The 24,999-nt window shown below is 50.3% G+C and overlaps 1 protein-coding gene and 1 long non-coding RNA gene across 2 annotated transcripts; one reads left to right on the forward strand and one right to left on the reverse strand.

Annotated features, from left to right (window-relative positions):
- Positions 1-1,872: 1,872 nt before the first annotated feature.
- PITX3 (paired like homeodomain 3) lies at positions 1,873-24,305 on the forward strand. The gene is made up of 4 exons (XM_085065433.1): positions 1,873-2,131; positions 16,733-16,876; positions 21,537-21,742; positions 22,749-24,305. Exons 2-4 carry the CDS (start codon positions 16,768-16,770, stop codon positions 23,310-23,312), a joined length of 879 nt encoding a protein of 292 aa, XP_084921559.1. The 5' UTR covers positions 1,873-2,131; positions 16,733-16,767; the 3' UTR covers positions 23,313-24,305.
- Positions 7,053-12,321, reverse strand: LOC146435411 (uncharacterized). The gene is made up of 3 exons (XR_014853222.1): positions 10,876-12,321; positions 9,284-9,424; positions 7,053-8,451 (listed from the first exon to the last, which is right to left on the reverse strand). It is a non-coding gene; the product is annotated as an uncharacterized LOC146435411 (long non-coding RNA).
- Positions 24,306-24,999: the final 694 nt, after the last annotated feature.

Consider the following 24,999-nt stretch of genomic DNA (forward strand, 5'->3'; position numbering starts at 1 on the left):
TCTCGGCACTAACCAAAAAGATCTACATTTCAATGACAACTGCTAGAGCCCTCCCTCCCAAAGAGACCCTTCAGGGATCAGTTCAGCAGTTGCATTGAGGATGCCTTAATGACAGATTCCTTCTGCAGGTCCCTGGATGGTCTAATCCAACAGTCTTTACACTGTGCTCCACAGGGAACCAACTTGCGACATAGTGCCCAAGGGAAACAGCTAAAAATACATTTGTTTCATTGTTTCATGTAAGTGGAAGCACAAACTGTATTTGCTGTAGGCTACTGATGGTGAAAGGTTTGGAGTGAGAGGGAGGCAACTGAAAATAAGGTCCTTTCATTGTCGCATACCTTGTGCAGGGTTTTCAGCTTCCCTGTAGCATGTGGTGATAGAGACAGACTGCCCTGTGGAAAGTGCTAGTGCTGTTATACTGTGTTTGCTTCTCTTGATGGAGACAAGCCTATGCTGAGGTGGATTAAAATCTGAGCTAGGAACAGATGTGGTCTAGTTTGCTGTCATTTTTGGCAGGCAAAAGAGCAGTAAGGCAAATACAAGCCCCAGATTACTACTATTAAAAAACCACGGTAATTTCTTGCAAGTGTGTCAACACTGTGAATCCTTTCAACTCTGTGTTTCTACTGAATTAACGTGTTAGTGTCTGTTTTTGAACTGTAATCCATAATGCCTGGGTCTACTTAACCTCTTTTTACATCCTGAGTTGCTTCGTGTGCATTTGTCTTCCCATACATAGCTATATGTCATGTTATGCATTTATCAGGCTCCATAAATATGGCTGGTAAATCATTCAGGATTAAAACTCACTACTATTCTCACAACATTATTTCCTAATCTTTAAAATATATCAGTGGAAGAGCTTGAGGGTGACCTTTGACATCATAAATTGGAGAGCAGGTTGATATGGGAATGACCTCAAGAAAATCAGACTGTAGAATCACACATCAAGCTCCATAAGAGCCTGACAGGGATAAACCTCTCCCCTGGGCTCCCAGGGCAGGACAGAGAAGCTAAGCCCGGCTTCTACAAACCTGTCCCTGTAAGCACTGGGAGCGAGGAGACCTATTTGGTTGGAGTAAATCTGTGTACCAGTTTGTGTGTTCAAGGCTCGCTATAGCAGGAACAAGCATTTGGGAACATTTCAGGGAGCGATGGCACCCTGCACTCCTGCACCGGGATTTTGCCGTAAACTTCAGTAGGAGCCAGGCGGTGTTTCTCGCACAGCCGGCAGCCCCCGTGTCCCGGCAGGAGCGGTACAGTACTGGCAGGGAAGCGCTTCCCTGTACTGCCTAGAGCCGCAATAGTGCGTGCGGTAACTAGCCTGTGATTAAGCATCCCCTGCAACTGCTGCTCCATCGTGCAGGGGAACGCATCCAACAGCTGACTACGGGCTTGGCTGCCCCAAAAAACCCTCCGTCTGGCTGGTGGCTCTAACTGCAAAACACGAACAGCCTCGCCGCGCCAGTACTGAGCGGAGCGGATGCTCAGGACGGGCTCCAGGGTACCGGACCTCCAAGCGCCGAACAAGGCAGGCAGTATCTGCAGCGATAAGAGCAGTACATCAGTGTACATGCAGACAAGTACCATGGCCGTACACCCGGGGCTGCCGGCGCACGGAGCTCCGCGCCCTGGCCGTGCCCCGGCACCCGCCCCGCCGCTCACCCTGCACGGCGCGCGGGACGGGGCGGGGCCAGAGCGGGAGGCGAGGCCTGCCGTGCTCCTCGCCCAATCCGAGGGCAGAGCTGCCGCTGTATGTAAATGAGACGCCGAACGATTGGGCGGTGCGGGCGAGGGGCGGTGCCGGGGCGGGCGGCGCTGGACGGGGCGGGCGGCGGCGGGCTCGCAGCTGGAATGGGGCGGGCGGGAGCGGGGCGCTCGGTGCAGCTGGCGGGGGGCGCCGGCCGCCCGCCATAAAGTGAATGGCCAGGGTGAATGGGAGGCAGTCGGCCGGCGCCCTCCGCCCTCCCCGTGAGCCACGGGCCGGCAGCGACGCGCAGAGTGGCTGGGGAGCCGGGGGGATTTACTTTCTGACAGCGGCAGAGCAGCCCGGGCCGCGGGGAGGGGGTCAGCTTCGCCCCTCTCGCAGGATTAAATCCGGCCAGCCGAACCCGCATCTGGAGCCGCTGTAAGTGCCCTTCCGTCCCCGGCCATCTGTGCGAGCTTCTCCCCTCCTTTCTCCCTGAGCCCCTTCATACTAGCCCCGCCGGCCGTAACCGTTTCGACGCTGGGACAGAGTAAGAGCATCCCCGGCGGGGTGCCTCGGTGTGCCCTGCGCGGCAGCACGGGCTCAGCCCCAGTCCCCCACGAGGCCGGCTTTCCGTCGCCTCCCGTGGGTCAAGGGGCGGCAACAAGGTGAGAGCGGGAAGATCGAGCCCTGCCCTGCCGTCCAGAAGGGGTCCCGGGGCTGTGCGCGGCCGAACTGACCCCCATCGCTGCCCGGAGCGCCGCCCGCTCGGCGGCGGGGCGCGGCGCTTCCACTGCGCAGCCCTTGCAGGGCTCGGTGACCCCCTGCTCGCCGTCCCCGGGGTGCCACAGCCCCGACCGTGCCCTCGGGGCCGACGCGAGCCGCTTCCCGACAAGCGCTGCTGGAGTCTCTCGCCGTTGCTAAACTTAGTCATTTTCCACTCGGGCGAGCGGGACAGGGGCTGTTTAAATTAGCCGGGATTCGCTGTAAATAACGGCGCTGAAGGCTGCGGCTCAGCTGTCTGCAGGGTCCGGGGGAGAAGGGCGCGGGGAGCAGAGGCGGAGAGATGTCGCCGGGGAAAAGGAAGGCAGCCCGACGGCTTTTGGACAGTTGGATAAATGATATTTATGTAATGGGCTGGCTCCTGTTTACAGCAGAGCCGACCTCCCTGTAGCGCCGGGGAGAAGTGAGCCGGCCCCCGCGGATGGAGCGAATCTGCCCCGGGACGCCGCTGGCTGCGGCGCGCCGGCGGACAGGGTTCCAGGGACCCGACCGGGAATAACAGACATGGTCAGGCCGCGGGGGTGAGCGCCGACCCCGCGGCCGCTCTGCCGGGAGCATCGAACTGCCCCGGCGGAGCGCGGCCGGCCGGCGCTGGGAGGCTGCGGGCAGAACCGGCTGTCGGGCCTCCGGGCGCATGTACGGGCTCTCCCGCCTTCCCGGCGCCGGTGACACGGTGCAGAGCGGCGTCCCTCCGTCCCGCTGAGTGCCCGGGAAGCCCAGCCAACTGCAGCGGGCTCCCGACGGCGCCCGATACCGTTCGCTCCCCCGTTTATTCGCCGCTCAACGAGTGCGGCTCCGGGGAAAGAGCCCGCCCGCCAGCACGGCACCCCCTTGTCCTTCCCCCCGACCTCCTCCTCGGAGCGGGCGTAAGGAACGGGTGCGTCCCGGCTGGCGGCGGCTGCGGCGGGGGAGGGCAACCGAGGCGGAGGTCGATGCCCGCGCCTCGCCGCAGCTGCTGGAGCAGGCTCAGGGAGGGGGGCGGCGGGCCCGGTGCCGCCGAGCGGGGCACACCTGTCGGCCGCTCACCCGGCGCCCCCGCGGCTGGACAGCTGAGGGGACGAGCGGGGAGGGGGCTGGATTCCCCTCCGGCAGCGCCAGGGCCCTGCAGAGGCGCTGGCGGGGGTTGCCGCAGCCCCTCCCTCCCCGCTGGGGTTAGGCAGCTCGGGGCAGCAGTCCCTTGGCCGGAGCTCGCGGGGCTCCGCGCCCCTTCCCGGCCCGGCCTGGCGGGTTACCAGGTGCAGAGCTCGGCTCCGCACAGGCAGCCGCAGAGCAGCACGCTGCTGCAGGATGCCAGTACCCGGCAGAGCCTGGGGGTGAGTCCCTGGCCGCCTCAGACGGCTGATGCTTCGAGCATGGCGGTGCAGAAATCAAAACTAATCCCTCATCTCCTCCCCGTTCCTTCACCTGGAAGGGAAGCAGCTTCCCGGCTGATGGGCCCACGACGCGTCCACTTTCTAAACGGAGTCTAGTGCTGAAAGCTAAGAGAGAAATTTGGCGTCCCCCAGACAAACTTGCGGGTCTTCTACACAAGGCCCGTGGCCTCGACGGCAGGATACTAGGGATGAAATGGCCCTCTCCCATCTGCTATATCGGGAGATGCTAAAAGCAACTGTTCAGGAAAGTGTCTTTCAGATACCTCACCTCTGTTCCTGTCCCATATTCCAAAGACAGGGAAAGGACCACCTTTTTGGCAATGGGATCAGGGTCTCCCTAGCTCCCAGCACTACATCCAAGCCCCTCAGCCTACCGGTGAGCTGATGGGGATGGGTGTTTGTGCAGGCTTTGATGGTGCCTTGCTGTGAGGGACAAAGGGCTGCCTGCTGGCTCCTGAGGGACTATCAGATCATGGTAGCTGCTTTCAGTTTTTGCAAATGTCTGCTGAAGCAGAGCAGAATTTGAGTTTTTTATTACTGTTTTTCATTAGCAAATTGTCACACCATGCCCAGTGCTCCTTACAAGGAGCCGCATAGACATCTTTCGCTGCCAGCCTGGAGAGGGGTCTAGGCAAGGGCGGTGGTTTTCCTGCTGTTACTGTAGTTCCTGGGTTTGCCTGACCTGCAGCCCTGATTCTACCCATGAAAGCCCACCTATATTCCTGTCCAAGGCACTGGTTTAGAAACCAATATCAATCTTTGTCAGAGAAACTGTTGCAAGCCCCAATATCTATTACATTTCTATAAGGGCTTAATTCAGGCAATAATAGATCTGCAAATTGTGACTGGATTGCGAAAGTATTGGTTAATGTACCCTACAGAGAGCTATCAAAAAAGAATGGTATCTTCTGTCTGTCAGATGCTACCCAAAACCTTGAGATTGAGAGGTGAGGCTGACTTTGGAGACTGCCAAAAAGAAAAAGCCAGAAACCTGATCTAGGAGACCGGTCCAAAAGGAAGATGAGATGAGCTGGGGACATGAGGTCTGTCTCGTGACCTGGCACATGTGCCCTGGCCTTGGGGACAGGGGAGGTACCTGGGTCTGGGAACAAAGTCCCAGATGGGGAGAACTGCTGGTTTCAAGCTGTGTGCCCAGCATCAGGAAGGCAGTAGGATGAGAGTGTGGTGCCATGGAGGGAGCAGGGACAGAAACAGGAGGCTATGGCGTTTCTGAGCAGGCTCAGCTAGTTATCTGGCTGTTTAAAAATGGGAGATTGCTATTTACTTAGGGCCTGATGGCAGAGGGGGAAAAGCTCCCCCTCTTGCTGTGGGCTGCTGGGGCTGAGGGCATAAGGGTGTTCCAAGGCTGGGTATTTGCTGTTGGCTCTACCAGCTGATATCAAAGTTAGTGCTGAGGCTGTAGGAAAAACCCTCTATTGTCAACATCCAGCTGAAATAGGCTGGGGTTTCGGATGGCTGGAGAAAGAAGATTTCTGAGGCCAGTCCACCACACTTCCCTTCCTCCTCTTTGTGTGCTGCTCCCCCTTGCCAGCACCCCTGCCCTCCTCCCGCCTCACCTCTGAATATTAATGCCTCTGGCAGATTGGATAATAATGTGACTGGGAATTGAATGAAGCTGGTTATTAGCTCTGGGCTTCCTTGGGGCATTTAAGGGAGTCCACAGGCTGATTCTGGAAGCTTGGCAGCACAAGGGACTGGGGACAGATTCTGCACAGAGGGGGTCACTTCTGTGGGAAAGGATTTGCTTGAATCCTCATCTCCCTCTGACCCCAGGGGAGGACAAGAATGGCAGCCTGGCCAGAGCAATTCCTGTGGGGTGGCTAGCAATAGATCTGTTGGGTTTTGGCAAAAAAAAAAAGTAAAAGTTTTTTTTCAGGAAAGAACTAGGAGATCTATCTCGGTAGAAGCTGAGAGACATTTCTGTTATTAGAAATTGAAAAGAAGTGGAGAGTGAGCAAGGGAGGTCCCTCTCCTCCCTTCCCATCAGTGTCAGAGTATTACCAAGCAGATTCAGGAAGAGAGCCAATCCTCTACACATGAACAGGAAATTTCCTACTGATTTGCTGAAATTTACTGATTTGGTATAGATTCAACCTTGGAGCACTCATTTCTGAAGAGTTGAACCTTATGATCTCTCTCCTCAGGAGCCTCCTAGCCTTTCCGTACTTGGATTTCTGGATACTTTAGCACGAAGGGAAATATCCCTGTTGAGCAGAGGAGAAACTGAGCTCTGGCAGAATGACATGATCTGAGTCAGAAATACAGCATCTGTCCCTTGACCCTCAATCTGATGTCTTTGCTATCTCCTAAACCACAGCTCTACCAGAAAAGAAACATTTATACCCTTTTGAATAGTGCAAAAGAGGAGGGAAACCAGAGCTGGATTTGCAGAAACTGATATTAATTTTGTCCCTATGATTTTTCAACTATTCAAAATGTTCTGAGATACATTAATGGGGTTGTAGTTACTGGGGATCTCAGCTGATGCCCAGCTTGAGGGAGCTGGGTCCTGCGCTAAATTAACCCCTCAAAATCACTGTCAGAGCTACTGTGATTGAGACACCTGTTTGTAACCCCCTGCCGAAAAAGTTCACAATCCCAAATCTGAGAGCCTAAGAAATACTTCTGTTGGGAGGATATAGCACATATGCCACTCTGAATCACATAGCACTGATCCTACAGTCTATTCTTTTTAAATAAATACAGTAAATAGCTACTTGGGGAGCTTCAATGTGTAGCACAGGCTGGAAGGCTCAGCACCCACCGAGCTCTCTGCAAAAACTGAAAAAGTACAAAGATGGAATAAAACAAATCACTAGAGGTTCACAGTTACTTCCACCTCTCTCTCTCTCTCTCTCTCCCCCCCCATTCCTTCTTCCCCTCAACCTAATTTAAAATAGAAGCAGCCTTCCTACCACCCATTACCTTTTCTCCCCTTTCCAATGCTGCCATTTATGCAAGTCTAATTTTCTTTCAAAAAGCTGATTATAAATGACCATTGTGAAACATGAGGATTTAATGGTAAATCAAGTTGACCTGTCTGTATGTGGACACTTTTATTTACTCCTTTTTTTGAAAAGCAAATAAACATAGAATCCCTCCCTCATAAAGCAGCTCCCCACTTAGATTTGAACACAGTTTAAAAGAAATCTCTTTTGTTTTAGTGATTTTTATTTCCTGTTTGTTTCTGAGCTTAGACTTGACAATGAAAACCACATGAAATTCCCTTTTTGTTCCATCAGTTTTATTTTTGGTGCCACAATATCCCAACTTCCAGTTCTGTAAATTGGGTTTGGGGTTTTTTGGTTTGCATTTATTTCAAGGCTGCTTTTTAAAAGTAAATGCATGAAGGTTTTCTTCCAAAATAAAATTGTAGAGGACTAGATGTACTAGGATAATTTTAAAAATATATATCTTTATGGTAAATTAATGGAGCTATAAAGGTCAGCCTCTGTATGGATCCATACCTGAGCATGGAGAAATACCAAAGCAATGAAAAATATGCATTTTCGCGTCCCGTATGAACCTTTAAGAGGGTTCGCAGCTTACTTTGTGTTGGGTGGGTTTTAATAATGGTGCTCCAGTGCCTGAGCTCAGATATGCCGGAGTCGCAGGCCAGAGTGGGAGGCTGGAAAGCCGTTCCCCGGAGCTGCGGGAGAGGTTGCTCTCAGGGTGACAGGGTCCGGGCGGGCAGAAGCGTTTCTGGCTGTACAGCCCCGTTCCCGGAGCAGGCTGGCCGCTGGACGGGACGTGGTGTGACCCAGGCAGCAGCGTTGTGAGAGCGCTCACATCCTTCTGCCCCATCCCTTTTCTCTCCGAGCCGCTTTGATGGGATCGCCCGAGGGCCAGACTGGCTGAGTAATTAGGGCTCTGCAGCTTCCTCTCCTACCCACCCAAACTGCCTACCTCCCAGGGCTCCTCCGCATGGGATGCGACCTCGCGCAGATGGAAAAACTGAGGATTTGGCGGGGAGAAGGGGAGGTGGAGTAGGGGGGTGGAGGGGAAAAAAAAAAGAGGCAGATTTTGTACACAGTCCTTAGGCAGCAAGCTGCATTTCAGGATCTCAAAAGTCAAACCTCTTAGTTTTGCTTTTGCAATGACTGTTGTGCCCCTGGATTTAGGGATACGAGACATTTTGCCACGGCCTCGAGTGAGGCCCCTGGGCGAGAGGCTGCGGGAGAGGGGCTGCTAGCCCTTCCTCCTCCTCGCCCCCTATACACACAACGTCCACGGCCGGTGCACGGCGGGAAAACCGGGCGATCCGCGGGCCCGATGCTGCCGGCACAGGCCCCGTGTGTAGCACTGCGGGATCGGCCCCGGCAGTGTTTGCTAATTGCCTCCCTCGGCCCCTTCAAACAGTGTCTGGGTAAACAGGCTGACCTTCAGAGCATGTTGCAAGGTCCATAAAGACGGAGTGTGGAGAGGGAGCAAGCTCCAGCATCCCTCCCGGAGACACCCTGCTCCTACCCCAGCCCTACCAGCTGCAGTATTGCAAGGAAGAGGGGAGGGATACTGTGAGCTGAGATCATCCACTTGTTTTATTCACGGCAGCCTTCATCCTGGTAGCATCTTCCTGCCAGAAAGCTTTAAAAAAACATTAAATATAAATTGCTTGGGGAGGAAAAAAAAAAAAGACAAATCCTCAGGAAACTTTATAGTCAGGCGCAGCAGACATCGGCTCCCTCCAGTGCTGCGGGTTTGCATTGAGACAACGCATCCCTTGGAGCAAGCCTGCAGTTTCTGGGCTCTTGTTTCCTTAACCAACAGAGGTGCTCGTTGGCCATGGTGGTTGGTGGGGCTATCGGAACTCCTGGCAGTTACCCCTTTTCCCTTTGCAGCTCTGCAACCCACTGGGCTCTGACAGGTTGTTTTGAAACAGTGATCTAGCACCATCCCTCCCCCAAAAAGGCTTCTTTCCAGCTGCTAGTTTTGCTGAATTCTGTCATAGAACAAATGTTTATGATCAAGTCAAAGTTCTCCAGAAAGAATTTCCAGCAGAAGTGCTGATGGATGGCAGACACTGGCAGCTCTGCAGTGTGTGGAGGTCAGAGAGCTGTTAACAGTGTGACATGCCGGTGGCAGGGGATCCTTCCCGACCTTCAACCCCCTGCATCACCTGCTTGATTAGGGGCTTTCTTGAGCATGTTTACTAACTGTGAGAATCATTTACATCTTTGATAACATCTGAGTCATCCACTGCCCTCCATCTGCATACAAATCTCCTGACAGCAGCTGGAGTCACAGAGCTATCTGGGCCTCCCTAAAATGAGCCAACTTTACAGCCACAGAGATACAGAAATGACCCTGCCCAGCTTCTGCAAGCACAGCCCCCATAGGAATCAGGCCAGTTTCCTTTGACTGCCAGAATAATTAGTCAAATTCATACAATCACCCAACTAAATACAGCAACACATACCGATCTGCTGATGCCAGGCCCTGGTGGCCTTTGCTGCTGCATGAGCAGCGCGTGTCCGGCCCTGAGCTGCAGACAGGCTGCCTGCACCTCTCATTCCTGCCCAGGATCCTGGCTCGCAACTGTCTCGTCTCGCTCCTGGCTCTGCAAAGGACATCACATCCATTTACATCACAGTGTAAATTCCATGTACACTGTGGCTGTGCAGCTATTTCTCTCATGCAGATGCAGGCACATCCCCCAGCAGTGGCATGAGTTACTTTGGAGCCAGCTTGATTGGGCTGCAGGAGTGGGCAAGGGCAAGTGGGGATGAGCTGAGTCCGTATTTTCTGGCCAGGGCAGTGCTGGCACTCCACTTTAGCAGATCCTTTGTTTCAATTGCAAGATTTTCCCAGGCAGAATTTCTTACTGAAATCAGTCTTTTTTCTCCCTTCCCCAAAACAAAGGGATTAATTTCCCTAAAGGACTTTTCTTCTCCCATAACTGCAGACCATGCTCACTCCCAGCACTCCTGCATGGTGGAGCCACACCATGCCAGCAACTTTGTGTGATTGAAAGTTGTTTGGGCAAAACAGAGTTTTTTCTGATTTATTTTGTTCCAGATGCCTAACAAACAAAATAACCCATAACAAAGCGTAGCCTTATTAATATAACTGCACATTCTGTCAGAATGAAAATCCCAGTCTTGGTTGATAGATCCAAGGTGCCAAATGCCCCACAGAGGCAGAGCATGCAAGGGATACTGGAAACCCAGCTGGACACAGTGAGAACTGAAGTACAATGCTTACAGGATTGCAAGAACTATGAATGTTTAGTTTAGGGAAAAAAAACAATTTTGTAGAAAGTCTGGCAGAACTTTTCTTCTGTGCTAGAATTAGCAATTTGTTTCCAAATTTTGTGCTCCGATTTAGAAACCATCCAGGTAGGTTAAGGGCAGCACTGAGGCCGAAAGATACTATTGGAATGGACTTCCTTTAAGTCGAGCCCAAGCACATTGCCCTGCCTCTGCAGAGCCCAATGCTTCAGCTTGGCAGGGTCTGCACCAGCCCAGGGGGCTGCAGACACACCAGCTGGGGGGAACGATGAGCTGTGTGTGGGGCATGGTGACATCAGGGCGCTTCCACAGCACAGGGGCACAGTGTGGCCCATTAAATAAGCGAACGGGACACATTCCATTGTGGGCTTTTTTTGCTGTGGACATGGGTATGGAGCTGTCAATCCTTGGGACATTTCCATTGTGATAATCCTCCGGAATACAGGCAGTTTATTAACCCTCTGCTGTGCAGAGCAGAGGTTTCAGCCATCAGCCTCCTCTGCAGCTGGAGGTTCATGTCAAAGAGAAGGAAGTGAGTGGCTTGATCCCATCTTGCAGGCTGCCTCCAGCCCCCAGGAAGTGCGTTAGGAAGTGTCCAGAATGGCTGGGCATTTCCCTAGCACCTCTTATCTGAGGATCTGAAAGCACTTAAAGGAATTTTGCTTCATTACCTCCACCAGCTCAGATATGCTCATTAACATGATTGCTGAGATGAAGGATAAAGTCCCAGAACAGTCATATAATTTTACCTACATAAGGCAAGTCAGCAGCAGCACCTCACCTCCTCATCCTCTTACCACCTCACACTATTGGAAACTTCTCCTTAGCGACGTGCACAAAAAGAGAAACAACCTAGTCCCTCTCGTCATAGAGCTGCCAGCTCTCAGGTCCTTGCTGCTGGCTGTGGCCAGTAAGCCTGGAAGCAGGAGCCTGGGCTACTGCAGTTCCACGGCACCATGCGCTCCTGGCAGTGCTCTGCAGCCCAGTCTGTGTGCAGGGCAGTGCCAGACAACTTGCTCTGACAACAAAGCCAGTAAGTGCCTCAGGGAGCTTTGGCAATTCCTACTGATGAGAGGAATAGAATAAAACCCCTAAACCATGTTCCAGGCTTCAAAGCAGCACACACCGCTACAAAACCACCCTCAGGAGCTCAGGGGTTAGTGCCCAGCTGTAGGGACTAAATCGAGAAATAAAGTTTATTATAACCTGTGACTCAGCCCTTGCTGGAGGTCGATGATCCACTTCTGAGTGTGCACCAGAAACCACTGCTCAGCCAGCCTGAGGCTGTGCACGGCCTGATGTTTTTGGAGACAGGCAGCTTGCTCTCCTGTCCCATAATGGCCCTGCACTCTGGGTCACCAGTTGGCTGCTGCTGTTTATCTTCCAGTGATTAATGGCTGCTCTTGGTTCCTGCTGCAATTCCATTAAGATTAGAGATTTAAAGCTACACTGAGATGTTTAGCAGTGGATGACCTTGGTCTCCTCATAGTTATATTTCTATAGTCTTGAGGAAACAAATATTCACTCATTTTGCATCCCGTCCTTCTTGCTTTCTAGCAGCAGGGAAAGAGCCTCTCGCAGGCAGCACTTGTGTTGGCCAGCAAACAGCGTCTGACTCTTGGTTGCTGCATGATTCATGTGCCGTGCTGGTGTGGCACTTGAAACTCTAGCCCACAGGCTAGAGCCCACAGGCACTCTGATGGCACCATCCCCTGAACAAACACATGTATCCAGAAAGCAAAATGCTCTTCTTCGAGGAAACAGGCACAGTATCAATCACTTGCTCTTTGACAAGGTGCAGAGGAAGAGGCAGGGGCTGTTACACCTTAGCTCAACCCTGCATGGGCACCAAAGTACAGAGGCAGATAATCTTCCTGAAAATACACAGTTAAATAGAATCCCAAATGCTTGTCTCTGCTAAAAGTAAGACAGCACACAGCGAACATGAGCATGGGAGGAGTGAAGCAATCAGCAAGACTCCATCAGGAATTGCAGGTTCCTCCCAGCAGTTTGACTTCTTCGATTGATGGAGCAGGAAGAGACAGCTTTGACCCTAAGAATCTAGTGTAACATTATACCTTCACCTCAGGGCATGGAAGAAAGAAAGCTTTCCCCCAGCTGATTGTGAAGTACCTTTCAGCCTGAGGGATAACCCTGAACTCTTTGTGGAGATCAGCAATTCCAAGCAGAAGCTACCATGGCCCTGGCCAGAGGCAGGAAACTCATAGATACAGAGGGCTTTACTGTTCTGCTGGAGAGAGACCGGCTTAGGGCTTCCCTCCTCTCCTTGGGTCATCCGTTGTCATTGTTGGGACCTGAAGCATCAGGTCCTTGCTGAAGCACTCCTGCATGCCCATGGGAAGTCAAATAACATCAAAACAATGCAAGAGACAGCTTTACATGTCCAGATCAACCTGCCAAAGCAGGTTCAGCAGCAAGCCTGCTCCCCAATGGTAGTGCAGAGAGTTGAGCAGCACACATTTGTCAGTCTCTGAGCAGCTCTCAACGGGCAAGATCCACATCACAAAAGCCACCCCTATAATTAGCCTTACTTGGCTAATTATGTTTCCTTCCCACCCCTTCAAAGAAGAACAAAAACCCCAAGCAAAGATTTCTTTGCTCCCAGTTGAAGGAGCAGTGTGTTACCGAGGAGGAGAGGGGTCACAGGGATGCTTCTTTCTTTTTCGGGTAAACAAGGTTGCCCCCTCCTCACAAAGGAGTGTCCTCCTTTTACTGCTGCAAAGGCCCTGGTTTGGACAGCAAGGAACTGACACAGAAACAGAAAGGGGGTGAATTTGAAAGGAGAGAAGGCCTGGAGCCAGAGCTGCTCTCTCCCTGCCTTCCACCATGCCCATGGAGCAGGGATGGCAATTCCCTGTCTGGCTGGAGGGTCTTGCACAGGTGACAGCAGCACCTTCACATGGGCATCAAGGAGAGGACACACACAGGAGCAGAGACTGGAGGATGAAGTGTGTGTTATAGGTTTGGGAACTTTTATCTTCATTATATCAATGAAAGGAGTTACACATGCTGGAGCAGACTGGGAGCCGTAGTTCTACAAAACTGAAACCACTGAGAAAACGTGGCTGCATGTTCATTGTACAGGAGTTGTCCCTAAAGAACAGTTTTATGTTAAAAGAAAGTGAGATGAAGAGTCAGATGGAGATGGTAAAATTGATTTTATCTAAAGATGTTTTTGAGGTACCAATTTCAGTAATTCCTTGAGACTGGGCAAACAACTATGTAGAAAGGCCATGAAGATTTAGCATTGACTTTCTTAATGTCTCTTCCTACAGCAAGATTTAGCCAATGTGGATGAAAGCTCCTTTATTTAAATCCAAAAGGGCTGTATAATCTATAATAATATCTACAGCCTTCTGTGTCAGTAGCATGGGGTTGACTTTGGATAAATGCATTGGTACAGAGCTCACGTGCTTTCCCCATTGCAGACTCTTCCCGCTTTTACAACCATGCTGAGCAAATCCCTCTGTCCCCTTGAATTTGCTTCTCCATGATCTGCTCACAACAAACTGAGAAGGCATTCCTTGATGCCACCACATATGATACATACAATAGGTTATGCAATTACATATATACATACATCATCTCCTCTCTGAAATCCTCCTGGTTTTAAATTCAGTTCACAAAGCAGACTTATGCTCAGCCACAAGTCCTAGTTTAAACTTGAATACTGGCCACACTTTAAAACCAGTTTTAATTTAACAGCCCACTGTATTTCTGAGGCAGGCCAAGCAGGCTATGTTGTTTCCAGCAGCTTGGATCAACTTTGCAACCACTGCACTGGTGCAGCCCAGGATAGGGCATGAATTTTCAATACCAGAACTTGGTTTTTCTGAGCCCTGTACCTTCTGTTGTAATTTACGCCTATGAAACCTTATCTGTGTAAGATACTACCCCCTGGTTTTCCTATCTTCATTCTAATTTGCACAGATGAAAGCAATGCAAGATGTGAGAAAAAGAGCAAATAGGACCCTGCACAGGAGGACACTGTCCTTGAGTTACAGCAAGGCAGGAATCTGAATTCCTCCTTAAATCTGGTCCAGTGCAGAGTCAAGCCCTAGAAGAGAGGAAATTGTGCTTGACAGATGCAATCATATGCAAATGGCTGTAGAAGAGGGGAAATTATCATCTACAAACATTGGGCAGAAATTCCATCTGCCGCAGACTCAAGAAGGGCTCTTAATAAATTCTGAGACAGCAAAGTGACACACATCTTAATCAAGACTTAATCCATGGAATTAATTCACTGCGCGTTTCCGCATAATTCTGAGAGTAATGCTAAAAGCCACGGCAATATCAGCAGCAGATGGACTCTCCCTAGTCCATGCAAAGGTATTAAAGAAAACACAGCCCCCGTCACATCACTTCATGTACATACACATGGCAAAAGGCAACAGGGCTGTGCCCGGCTGCTGCCAGGAGCTTAACACAGCCAGCAAACATCAAAGGTCAGGCTCGCCTCAAAGTGGAAGTGGAAACCAGCCTTATGGCAAAGACAGAGTCCTGCCACTTCTCTCCCACAGGAGAGGAGAAGCCCAGAGCAAGGCAAAGGTCTGGGAAACCAGAACCAGGTACTTTTATTAGATGCTGCTTCCAGAGAGCACTGACTGGAGCTGGTGTTGATATGGCCCCACCAGTACCTGATAGAGGCGGTGAATGGAGGTCAAGCAAAGGGAAGAGCAAGGAAAACTGCAGGGGTTTTGTGAGTGAGATCTGCTGCAGAAGCCAGCCAGATAACCATTAGGAATGGCTCCTTGCCCTCTCACCACAGTGAGAGGGAAGCACAATGCAGGTATGGGGATCAGCCTTGCCGAGGGCCCTGGTGGCAGCCTTGTGCAAATTGACAGGAGGCTTTAAACAGCTCTGAAAATACATTCTTAGTCACCGTCATCCACCTTCAAAGGACGTGCAACAGCTTTGTGATTAATCTCTTGTTTACATGTCTACAAACTAGCACAGTCCAGGCTGCCTTCAGCATGTTCCCTCCCTGACACACATGGATTTGAGCAATGGGCAATCCTTCACCACCCAGAATCCAGCCTTCACCACTGACCTCCACCTAAAGTTTGGAAGTCCCAAACACCTGGTCCAAAACTCCCTAAACCCAGGGGTCCCAGATCCTGGCACAGTGCATCAGCTGTTTTATGTTTTGGAGGAAAAGGATCCCTATCAGCTGGGGGTGGCTGAAGTTTCAGAAGCTACTGTGATCATCTCAAAGTGATCCAGCCTTCATAAACTGTGCACTGGTGGCAGTGCAACATCCTGCATTTGGCAGGGTTATGATCCAAAATTCATAATAAGGGCTAACACAGGGCCAGCTCACCTTTCCAAGGGAATGTGGCCAGGTGTCGAACACTTACTGCTTCATACCTTCCTATTCAGGAGCATCCAATGTTGCCCAGAACATAGTAGTGCTCTCAGCTGAGCTCCTTTAGGCAATACAGGTGGAGAGTGCAGGGTCTGTGAGGAAGCAAATGATGAAAATAATTGATCCTGGGACAGCGAGGTGTGGGAAGAGGTACCAGAGGAGTCACAGTGGTTTCTGCAGTCATGGGGAGCAGCACTGACAGCTTCCCAGTTGGGATGCTTTTAGCCAGGGAAAATGGATCACCAGCACAGGCCAGTCTCTTGAGGGGACATGGGGAGCCTTTGTCGCTGTTGAGCAGCTAGCAGAGTAATGAATGTATCGGTTCTCAGTGGCAAGAAGGAATGACCTTTATTGTTTTGATTTCATCACATTTATAGAGTTCTCAAAAGTTACCCAGATTGGTCAGTTAGAAGCTTTCCCCCAGGCCTGATTGGCCAGGCCTGCACTGCCCAAGTTCTGGGACACTGTTCCAAAACATCCAAACTTTATCTTTATTTACAAAACACAAGAAAACTTCTCATGGGAAATTGTGCTAGCCACAAGCCTTCAGTCAGGATAACCTAAAGCTGGAAGCGAGCTGCTGCAGCCAGGATCACTTGTTCCCAGGCACCTAAGGGTGTGAAATGTGATTCCCATGTTAATTCAGGTTCCAGAGGTCCTTGTGTACCCCAAAGGAGTCCACTTGCACTGCCTGGGTCTATGCTTGTAGCAGTGGCTGTGCAGGCAGATGTGCCTTTCTATCAGTGCCATGCACAAGAGTGCTTTTCTTTTGGGATGCATGCATGTAGTGCTCTCTGGACAGCTTTACTTAGGCTTGGCCAGCTTGTGGAGGAACAAGGGAGAAAGAGGAGGAAAGCTGGGCAGGGAGGATGGGAGAGGTGGGATGACTGGGGAAGGTGCTAACAGCCCTTGGCTGGCCCAGAACCACTTCCTCAGATCTCCATTACACAGCATGCTCCCGGCGTTGCTATTTCAGTCTGAATGTCACCTATAAATTGGAGGCTCTTTCTCTGAAGGCTGCAAATAGAAGTGTCACTAGATGATCTTTGATTTATAGGGAAGCTCAGAAGAAAGCCCAGTATGTCCATTTTCCAGCCAAGAAACTCAAAGTTGTCCAAGGATCACACAGGGATCCTTTGCTTTTCCTAGACCTTTGCTCAAGGGTTGGCAAGTCTCTGCTGGAGGTGGTGAGGAGAGGTCACACACACAGATTGATCTCCCTGATCACCCTGTGACTGCTGTTTTTCAGATTCCTCCTCCTCCTCCACCACCCATCCCTGCCCCATGGATTTCAACCTGCTGGCAGATGCGGAGGCTCGCAGCCCAGCCTTGTCTCTCTCGGACTCTGGAACTCCTCAACACGAGCACAGCTGCAAGGGGCAGGACCACAGTGGTGAGTGCAAGGCTCAAGATGCAAGAAGGACCCTGACGCATCCTCGTGGGTAGATCTGGATGGCCAGTGGCTTGCAGGAGCTGGCTGCAGTGCTCCTGGAAGGACACTGTTTTCTGTTGTACCGGGAGCCGGCACAGTGCCATATCAGCATGGATGTCCCAGCAAGGGGGGGAAGGCATAATGGTGTATATTGCAATGACAGCTATTGGGAGGGTGAGAACACTGCCCCTGTGGTGGGGTTGTCTGGCCCTGGCTGCAGGAAACCACTGCTCATAGAGGGCACAGCCCACAGCAGGCAGGAGCCAGGCAAGTCAGGTCACAGCCCAATCAAGATTTTATTGTATTTGCCTAAACTGGATCCCCAGAGGAGGAGAGCTCTCCCCACAACACAGGAAATATCATCCAAGGCACAGAAAACTACACCTAATTTTAAACTGCCCTTTTATATTTTTTTACCTCTGTTTAAATTGTTTAGGTTTTAATTTTCCATGGTAAAGGTAAACCTTGGGCTGAAGTTTCCAGTTTCAGGCAGTAAGAAGAAAGGGATGCACTGTCTTGTTCCGGCTTTAACTGAAAAAGCCTGCTCACCAGTGCCTTGGTGCACAACTCTGCAGTGGGCAGCTGCTCTCCCAGAGGTGCCTCTGACCATTCCCAAAGGCTGAGCAAATCCTAGACCTGCTGCATTCTTTGTCAGGCTCTGAATAAGAAACATCACCATACACACCTGTTCAGAAATCAGCTGCCAAATGCCATTGCTTCCTCTGGATTTTGCATCTGTCTGGTGACTGCTCCATCCCTTGTTATTCTGGATGTATCAGGACAATGGAAAGCAGCTTCTGCCAGCACCAGCACGAGGGAGTGAGGGCCGGGGACAGCCTGCTGCTCTCTGTGTAAAGCCTTCAGGCTCACCCATGTACAAAAGCTAATAAGTATAATGATGCAGATTAAAATTCCCGAGAGAAAGTATCTTGAAGGGAGTTACAGTAGGATAACTAGAGTGAGAGAATCCACCCGACAAATTCCCCACTGCACATGTACCTTAGTTGGGCACATCCCCAAGCTCAGTGGCTCCTCATCAGCTGCTTTGGATGCATGGCAGTGTCTCCATTCAAGTGGCCTTCCCTATTGAGCCCACCCTGGCATGCTGTAGAACTGCCAATGTAGGCGCTGACTTTTTTTTCCATTAGGCATGAGCAGCTAATTCCAGCTATGACCACAGTAGTTTCATTGAGTGGGCGAACGTGCACAAGATATATTCCACAACCTATTTTGGGGTGACAATAAACGTTGGATGCCTGGCTATGTCACTCCCCACTGTCCTAAGGAGTCTAGAAAAAATTGTTTCTGGGAGATTTGTCAGCACTACCTGTGTGCGGATGCCGGCAGCTTGTGCCTTTGCACCAAAGACTGCTGACAGCCATGCATCAGCAGTGTCAGGCAGAACAGAGCTAGCTATCAAGGGCTGCCTGAGACAGGAGCAGGGCTGGTGGCACTTCTTGACTCTCCTCAAGAGAGCAGCCTCCCTACTTCTCCTTGGCCCTGCTTTATTCATCCACACAATAAGAGATCCTGAGGAAGTGAACACAAACCTTGCTTGTCTGGGCTCAGCACTCAGGGATCTCAAGCGTCCTCCAATAGTGTGGGATGGTTTGTGACACCCCCTTCTGTTAGGTTTCATCTGGCAGCACAGGTCAGGGAAGAGCAAAGATGAGGAGTTAGGTGGGTAAAGAACTGCCCCACATCTCCCCATATTGTGCTCCTCAGCATGGAATCAGGGCACGCATATCCTTTCTGTGGTCTTCTTCCTTTCCCTTTATTGACACAGTTTTGGTCCCAACTGCAATCAGTCAAAACTCTGCACCATTTACAGAGGACATTTCTTTCCTGCTCAGAGAAGCAGAAAGGAGATGACACTCAGAAAGAGACACAGGTAGCAGATATGGAAACAAAGAGGACACCAAGATGAACTGCAGAGATTTTTCCAGGCTCAAGGCTGGGATTCCTACTTTTCCTTAGACTTAAGAAGGTTTATGAAAAGTAGGTATACCAGAGGGTACTGAGAAGATGAATACCAAAGCAAAATACATTGTGATGTCTTCCACCCAGATGGAGCCCATAAGCCAGTAGTACCTTCACACCATTTTCTTTCCCTCTTGGTATAGCTTCTTGCTGAATAAAGAAGGGCAGTCCTGGGCAGGAGCTCCCTATTAGGACGCAGTTTCTTGCTTCACAGCAGCCCCTTTGGAAATGAATATTCGTCAGGGACTTTGGTGAGAACACATCCCCTGTATGCATCAGGCTCCTAATTAACCCAGGCCCAGCAGATGAACAATCAAACCAAAGGTCCGTTCATCTGTACTGAGCCATTCTGAATAACTAGCTCAGATGGGTGGCATCACTCTCCTTTTAAGGTGTTTTGGAGATGGATAGCGTGGGAATCTCCTGCATCCAATACTAGTTTGGAGCACTGAGCTAGAGAAATCAGATGAATCTCCTTGCAAGAACCACTATAAAACATACACATTAAGAGCATGCTTCCAAGAGTTGTGCTGAATATAGGATTCCCATCCAAAGATGCTCATGGAAATAAGAAGAGGACCACAAGACCACAGCCAGCTCTTTTATTCCACTTTTCAAGAGTGCACTGGGAAAGTTGTTGTACAGGTACACCCTGGATGGAAACACAGGCTGGTCCTGGTGCTGGGAACAGGACATGGCACTTTCCTGCTTAGAAGAACCAGCTTATATCCTGCTGCTATGAGCAACGGCCATCTCACTGTCCTTGCATTCATATTCCTGCTGGTGGATAGCATCAGATGTGCTACAGAAGCAGAGGTGGATGGTGGGGAGCAAACATCTGACCACACCCAAGCTTTCCCCCATGGAGATGGAGCAACTCTACTGGAAATACTCTCTGTGACTTCATCATTGCTCCCTTTGGAGAAAGGCAAGTGCAAGGAGGGTTTTCCAGGAACAGCAGGACAAGACTTCTGAATTAACAGGCTGTCATAGGAACAGGGTAGTGGCACCAGTTTCCTGAGATGGAAGCATCTTCCAGGGCTGGGGTCCACTAAAGCACCTGCTGTTGGCACAGCACTGTCTTGCGGCAGAGTCCCTTCTCTATCAAGCTTCAGATGCTTTTAAGCCTCTCTCTTATGCCCCATAAAAGCTAAATGGAAAAGACAGAGCCTATTATTCCAGAGCTCATCCATTTGATTTGAGGAATCCCTTTTCTCACTGACTCAGCTGTATTCCAGGATGCTGTTTTCTTGCCTCCCTGCTTATTAAGGGGCTGTACTAGACACCCTCATGTTGAGATTTTTCTGGACTTTGAAGCCTTTTAAACTAGCTTCCACTCAGCCACAACCAAACAAAAATCTGAATTTCAGCAGAGTGATGCCAGGATTTTTTTTAAAAGTTCTTCTTCCAAATGGAACAGTTTGGGAGCTCTTTGCAAAAATTTCTATTTTGTTTAGCTATGTCCCTTTGTAAAAGAACACTTCTCCCTGCTAAAGACCTGATTTTCATTTGGAAATGCTTCACCTGGCTTCTAGATCAGAGGAAGGAGGAGTCGAACATCAGAAATTATTTATTTTCACCTCAGTAGTTTTCTTCTATGGTGACTTGTCTTGATTCCTAGCAGAATTAAACACAAACTATGGCTTTCATCCATCATAAAAGAAAATGTCACATTTGAGCAGTTGGGCACTCCATGGAGGACAACCAAAGGGAAGATACTTGTATTTATGTTCTGCCCCTATTTGCATTTTGCCCGCTTGTATTTGCATGGCCCCCAAAAGGGGCTGTGGCACAGGAAAGCACCCGGCTACCCACCTCCAGCCACAACAGCCTAAAGCTCAGCATGGAGACATGGATGGATTTGATGCCCAGGAAGAGGCTGAGTTGTGCATTTCAGTTAGATACCAGTGTGAACATTGGAGGGTCTTGAGATCTTCATTTAATGGGCAATGAAATGAGAGGGATCTCTGAGTGAGGAGAAAGGCAGGGGCAGAAAGATAGGTAGATGCTGGAAAACTTCATGGTAAGGTCTAAGAGATATCTTTCCCTATGTTTTGAAAATCAAAATATGTGCATCTAAGTAAGAAGGTAAAGGAGCAAGAATGGAAGAAGGGTGAAAATTTGTGCTTCTCAGGTTCAATTAACTGAAGACCCTCAGCTTGCTATCACTGGCAATTTGCCTTTTCCCACTTGTCCACAGAAACACTACTGCATCTTTTGCTGTGTCATAAGTGTCAATTTCTGCTCAGTTTTTCTAAAGGACACCTTAGGCAGAGTTTTAAGCAGAGTAAAGAACCTCTTGGTCTCGGTAAGTTCTGCCACTATACCCCATGTAAACTTCAACAAATGAAACCCAAATATTGGAAGTTTGGAAAATCTAAATCCAGTCACTTGGAAGCTAACATCTAGTATGACAGTTAATCAAGGGCAAGCTGTGCTGTATCAAGGGGCCATTGGTTTTGGTGCAGGGTGGATGCCTGCTCACAGGGAAAAGGGAGGGAGATGGGACCACTCCTGGTGGCTGCAGTGGAGTGGAACCTCACTGAGCATGCGCTGGTTGTCCCAAGGATAAGCTCCGAAGTGTATCCAAGCCCTCGAGTTAACTCAGGGGATCTCTCCCATCTTTCTGTTTCTCACACAGACACCGAGAAGTCCCAGCAAAATCAGACAGACGACTCCAATCCTGAAGACAGCTCACTCAAAAAGAAGCAGCGGAGGCAGAGGACGCACTTCACCAGCCAGCAGCTTCAAGAGCTAGAGGCCACTTTCCAGAGAAACCGTTATCCAGACATGAGCACCAGGGAGGAGATTGCAGTCTGGACCAACTTGACAGAGGCACGAGTCCGGGTAGGACTGCAGCTTTTCCACCTTCCTGGGCCTGAGCTTGTGGGCAAGAAGCCTGCTGTGATACCAAGCTGTCCCCAAACCAAAGTGGAATTAGGAGCACTAGAAAATTTCCCTGTCTTGGAAACACCTCACCAGGGTCTACACTTCAGATTTGACACATGCAGCCACACACATACCCCATGCTAGTGGTGCCTTTCCCATCCACCTTTCCCACCTTGCAATTACACAGGGAGATACAAAGCTCAGGCTCTGCCTCACAGAGCCCCACCAGCTGGCTGCCTCAGCCTAGCACACCCCTTCCTTGCATTCCCCCTTCATCATTCCCCAGCCCCACCCCTGCTGAAGGGCACTCTTTTGGGTTCCCAAACCACTGTGCAGTCACAGGCATGGTGTGGCAGGGCTCCAGCTGGAGGGAGAGCTTCTCTCTGCTACTAGAAATATGAGTTAGCAGCACCATGAATAGCCTTCCAGCAGCTTCCATGCTCTAGGAAGTTATATTGTCTGAGCCCCTCCAACACTAACAGATTTTCCTGTTAGAAGACAGACTTAGAATATCCCAACCCAAGCCAGTCCCGAGGTAAAATCAAATCAAGAGAGGTTATTTCCTTCATTCAGCAGCTCTCAAGCCACATCTCCCAAATACTTTGCTCCTAAGGCACACAACTCCAACCCCTCCTCCTGGCTGTGGTCACTTGGAAATTCAGCAAGTATTTTCCTCCCTTTTCCCTGTATAAAGGGCATCTGTTTGTTGAGTGAGGTGGGTTATTCTCTGTGTTGTGAAATGGCAGTGGTTTGGGTTTTTGTTTGCTGGCTGAGGCCCACCTGAAGGTGGTGATTCTTGCTGGGAGATGACCCTGCAGCCCAGACATCTTGCTGTAGCTCTTTCCCTGGGAACATCCCCAGCCCTTTAACAGCTGCTGGATTGCTGGGCAAAGAAACCAGAACAAGGCCTCTTGCAGGGACAGCTCAGAGATATTCCCATGCCCTCCCCCTCTCTCTCTTGCAGGTCTGGTTCAAAAACCGCAGAGCTAAGTGGAGGAAACGAGAGAGGAACCAACAGGCCGAACTGTGCAAGAACAGCTTTGGAGCCCAGTTCAATGGACTGATGCAGCCTTATGATGACATGTATTCAAGCTATTCCTACAATAACTGGGCCACCAAGGGGCTTGCCACCAGTCCGCTCTCGGCCAAGAGTTTCCCATTCTTCAACTCCATGAATGTCAGTCCCCTTTCCTCCCAGCCCATGTTCTCCCCACCCAGCTCCATCACCTCAATGACCATGCCTTCATCCATGGTCCCTTCTGCAGTGACCGGAGTACCGGCCTCTAGCCTCAACAACCTGGGAAACATCAATAATCTGAACAGCCCGAGCCTCAACTCTGCTGTCTCATCCAGTGCCTGTCCTTATGCCTCAACAGCCAGCCCCTACATGTACAGGGACACGTGCAACTCCAGCCTGGCCAGCCTGCGGCTGAAGGCCAAGCAGCACGCCAACTTCACCTACCCGGCAGTGCAGACAGCAGCCTCCAACCTGAGCCCTTGCCAGTACGCCGTGGACAGGCCTGTATGAAGGGCTGCCCTCTGCCAACCAGGGACTTGACCTTAGCCTGACAAAAGGAAACCTTCAGCCCTACAACAGTGTACGTCCTGCAGAGAATGAGAGTGAACACGAGAGCCTAAGAGGGAGAGAGAGAAAAGAAAAGAAAAAGAAAGAGCAGGCAGACGAACCTTTATGAAGATTTGTCTATTGTATGGTGAATTTTGACTGTCTTTCCCCATCAAAACCCCTTCCCCTCTTGCCCACCAAACCTCCTCCTCCGTGGTAAAATAAACCAAAACAGTCTATTGGAAGCCCCATGGGGAAATAGGAGTCCCAACATGCAGGGTGCCTGACGTGTGGGCAGCAAAACCAAGTATGTTTCAATCTACCCCTCCAAGCCCCACAGGGGTGAGCCCTCCAAATTCCTGGGACAGCATGGGCAGCTGCACACCAGCCCTGAAGGAAATAGGCAGATACAGGACCACTTGGGGGGTGCCATTTGGTGCTTGGCTGGCCCATTTTCTCTGCACATGTCCAAGATTTTGATGAAAGGTGTCCCACCCATCTATTTATCATACAGCCAGTAAGGAAGCCTCGTTTCAGTCAATTAGCATCTCTCTTAATAATGCATATATTAAAATGGCCCTTCAGACTTGAAACCTTTAGGAGCTGGAGGTTGTAAGAATATAAAATATGTGTGTGTGTATATATATATCTATCTTATATATACACAAATACATATAGAGACATTAAAATATGCCTTCTTGTTTTGTATGAGAAATAACCTACAAAGTAGACCTTAAAACCAAAAACTCTGTAAAGGAAGCACATCCACCAAGGCAGTGTCCTGCCTGTTATGCTTTACTGCTTCAGTCATTTCAGTCAGACACACTATTGCCAGTGTACGCAAAAAACATCCCCTTTTGCAACAATCAGCTCCTCCTTGCACATCTCCTTCTCTTCCCTTCTCCAAATCCCATTGCCAAAAAAGATAACTAAATAAAAGTTGGCACAAACCCTTAAGCTTCTGCTTGTTTGGTTTTTGAGAATACAAACCTGCATCTGAAGATTCTGAAATCAAGTGCCAGCAGCCCAGGCAAGGGTGAGCATCCTTAGGAGCACTGGCATGAGGCAGTCAGAGGTGGAACAGGGGGTGAGGTTTGGAAGACCAGTCCATGTTCCTCACTTACAAATCAAATACCTGGCTCCTCAGAACAACAAAAATCCCCAGACACAGCAGGAAGAGGAAAACAAGTCCCCTCCCTGCTCCCTGTGTGCATACAGCCACTGCAGCAGGAAGGTTGAGCGTCTTCTGGCTCAGGCTTCCTCACTGTGCAGGATGGGGCCAGTGCCTTTGGGCTCCCACAGCCCAGGGCAGAGGAATATCCCCAGGCACTCCTACTCTGAGTACTGGTCCCCAGGGGAGAGGCCAGATGCAGCAACCTGGCCTGCTCAGTTTCTGTTGGGAAAACTGTAAAACAGAGTTGGCCCTCCCAAGATATATAGGAAACCTGCTGCTTCAGCCAAGGCAGAGGGAGGCAGCAGGTGCCTCCAATGGCTCAAGGAAGCTCCACATGCAGCAGGGGAGCAGGACATCTCTACCCAATGCAATCACTTTTCCCTTAAGCAAGCACAAGCTCCAAGGGGAAAACACAACTCCAATATTTTATTTTCCTCTTTAGAAAGAAAAAACAGCCCCAAGATATCTTCACAACAA

Source organism: Lichenostomus cassidix, chromosome 6 (assembly GCF_008360975.1).
Source record: "Lichenostomus cassidix isolate B80296 chromosome 6, HeHo_3.0, whole genome shotgun sequence".
NCBI classification, from domain to species: domain Eukaryota; kingdom Metazoa; phylum Chordata; class Aves; order Passeriformes; family Meliphagidae; genus Lichenostomus; species Lichenostomus cassidix.

Coding starts and splice junctions, on each gene's coding strand:
- PITX3 (XM_085065433.1), top strand. CDS start 16,768: ATGGATTTCAACCTGCTGGCAGATGCGGAGGCTCGCAGCCCAGCCTTG. Junction 16,877..21,536: donor CAAGGGGCAGGACCACAGTG/GTGAGTGCAAGG, acceptor TTTCTCACACAG/ACACCGAGAAGTCCCAGCAA. Junction 21,743..22,748: donor TGACAGAGGCACGAGTCCGG/GTAGGACTGCAG, acceptor TCTCTCTTGCAG/GTCTGGTTCAAAAACCGCAG.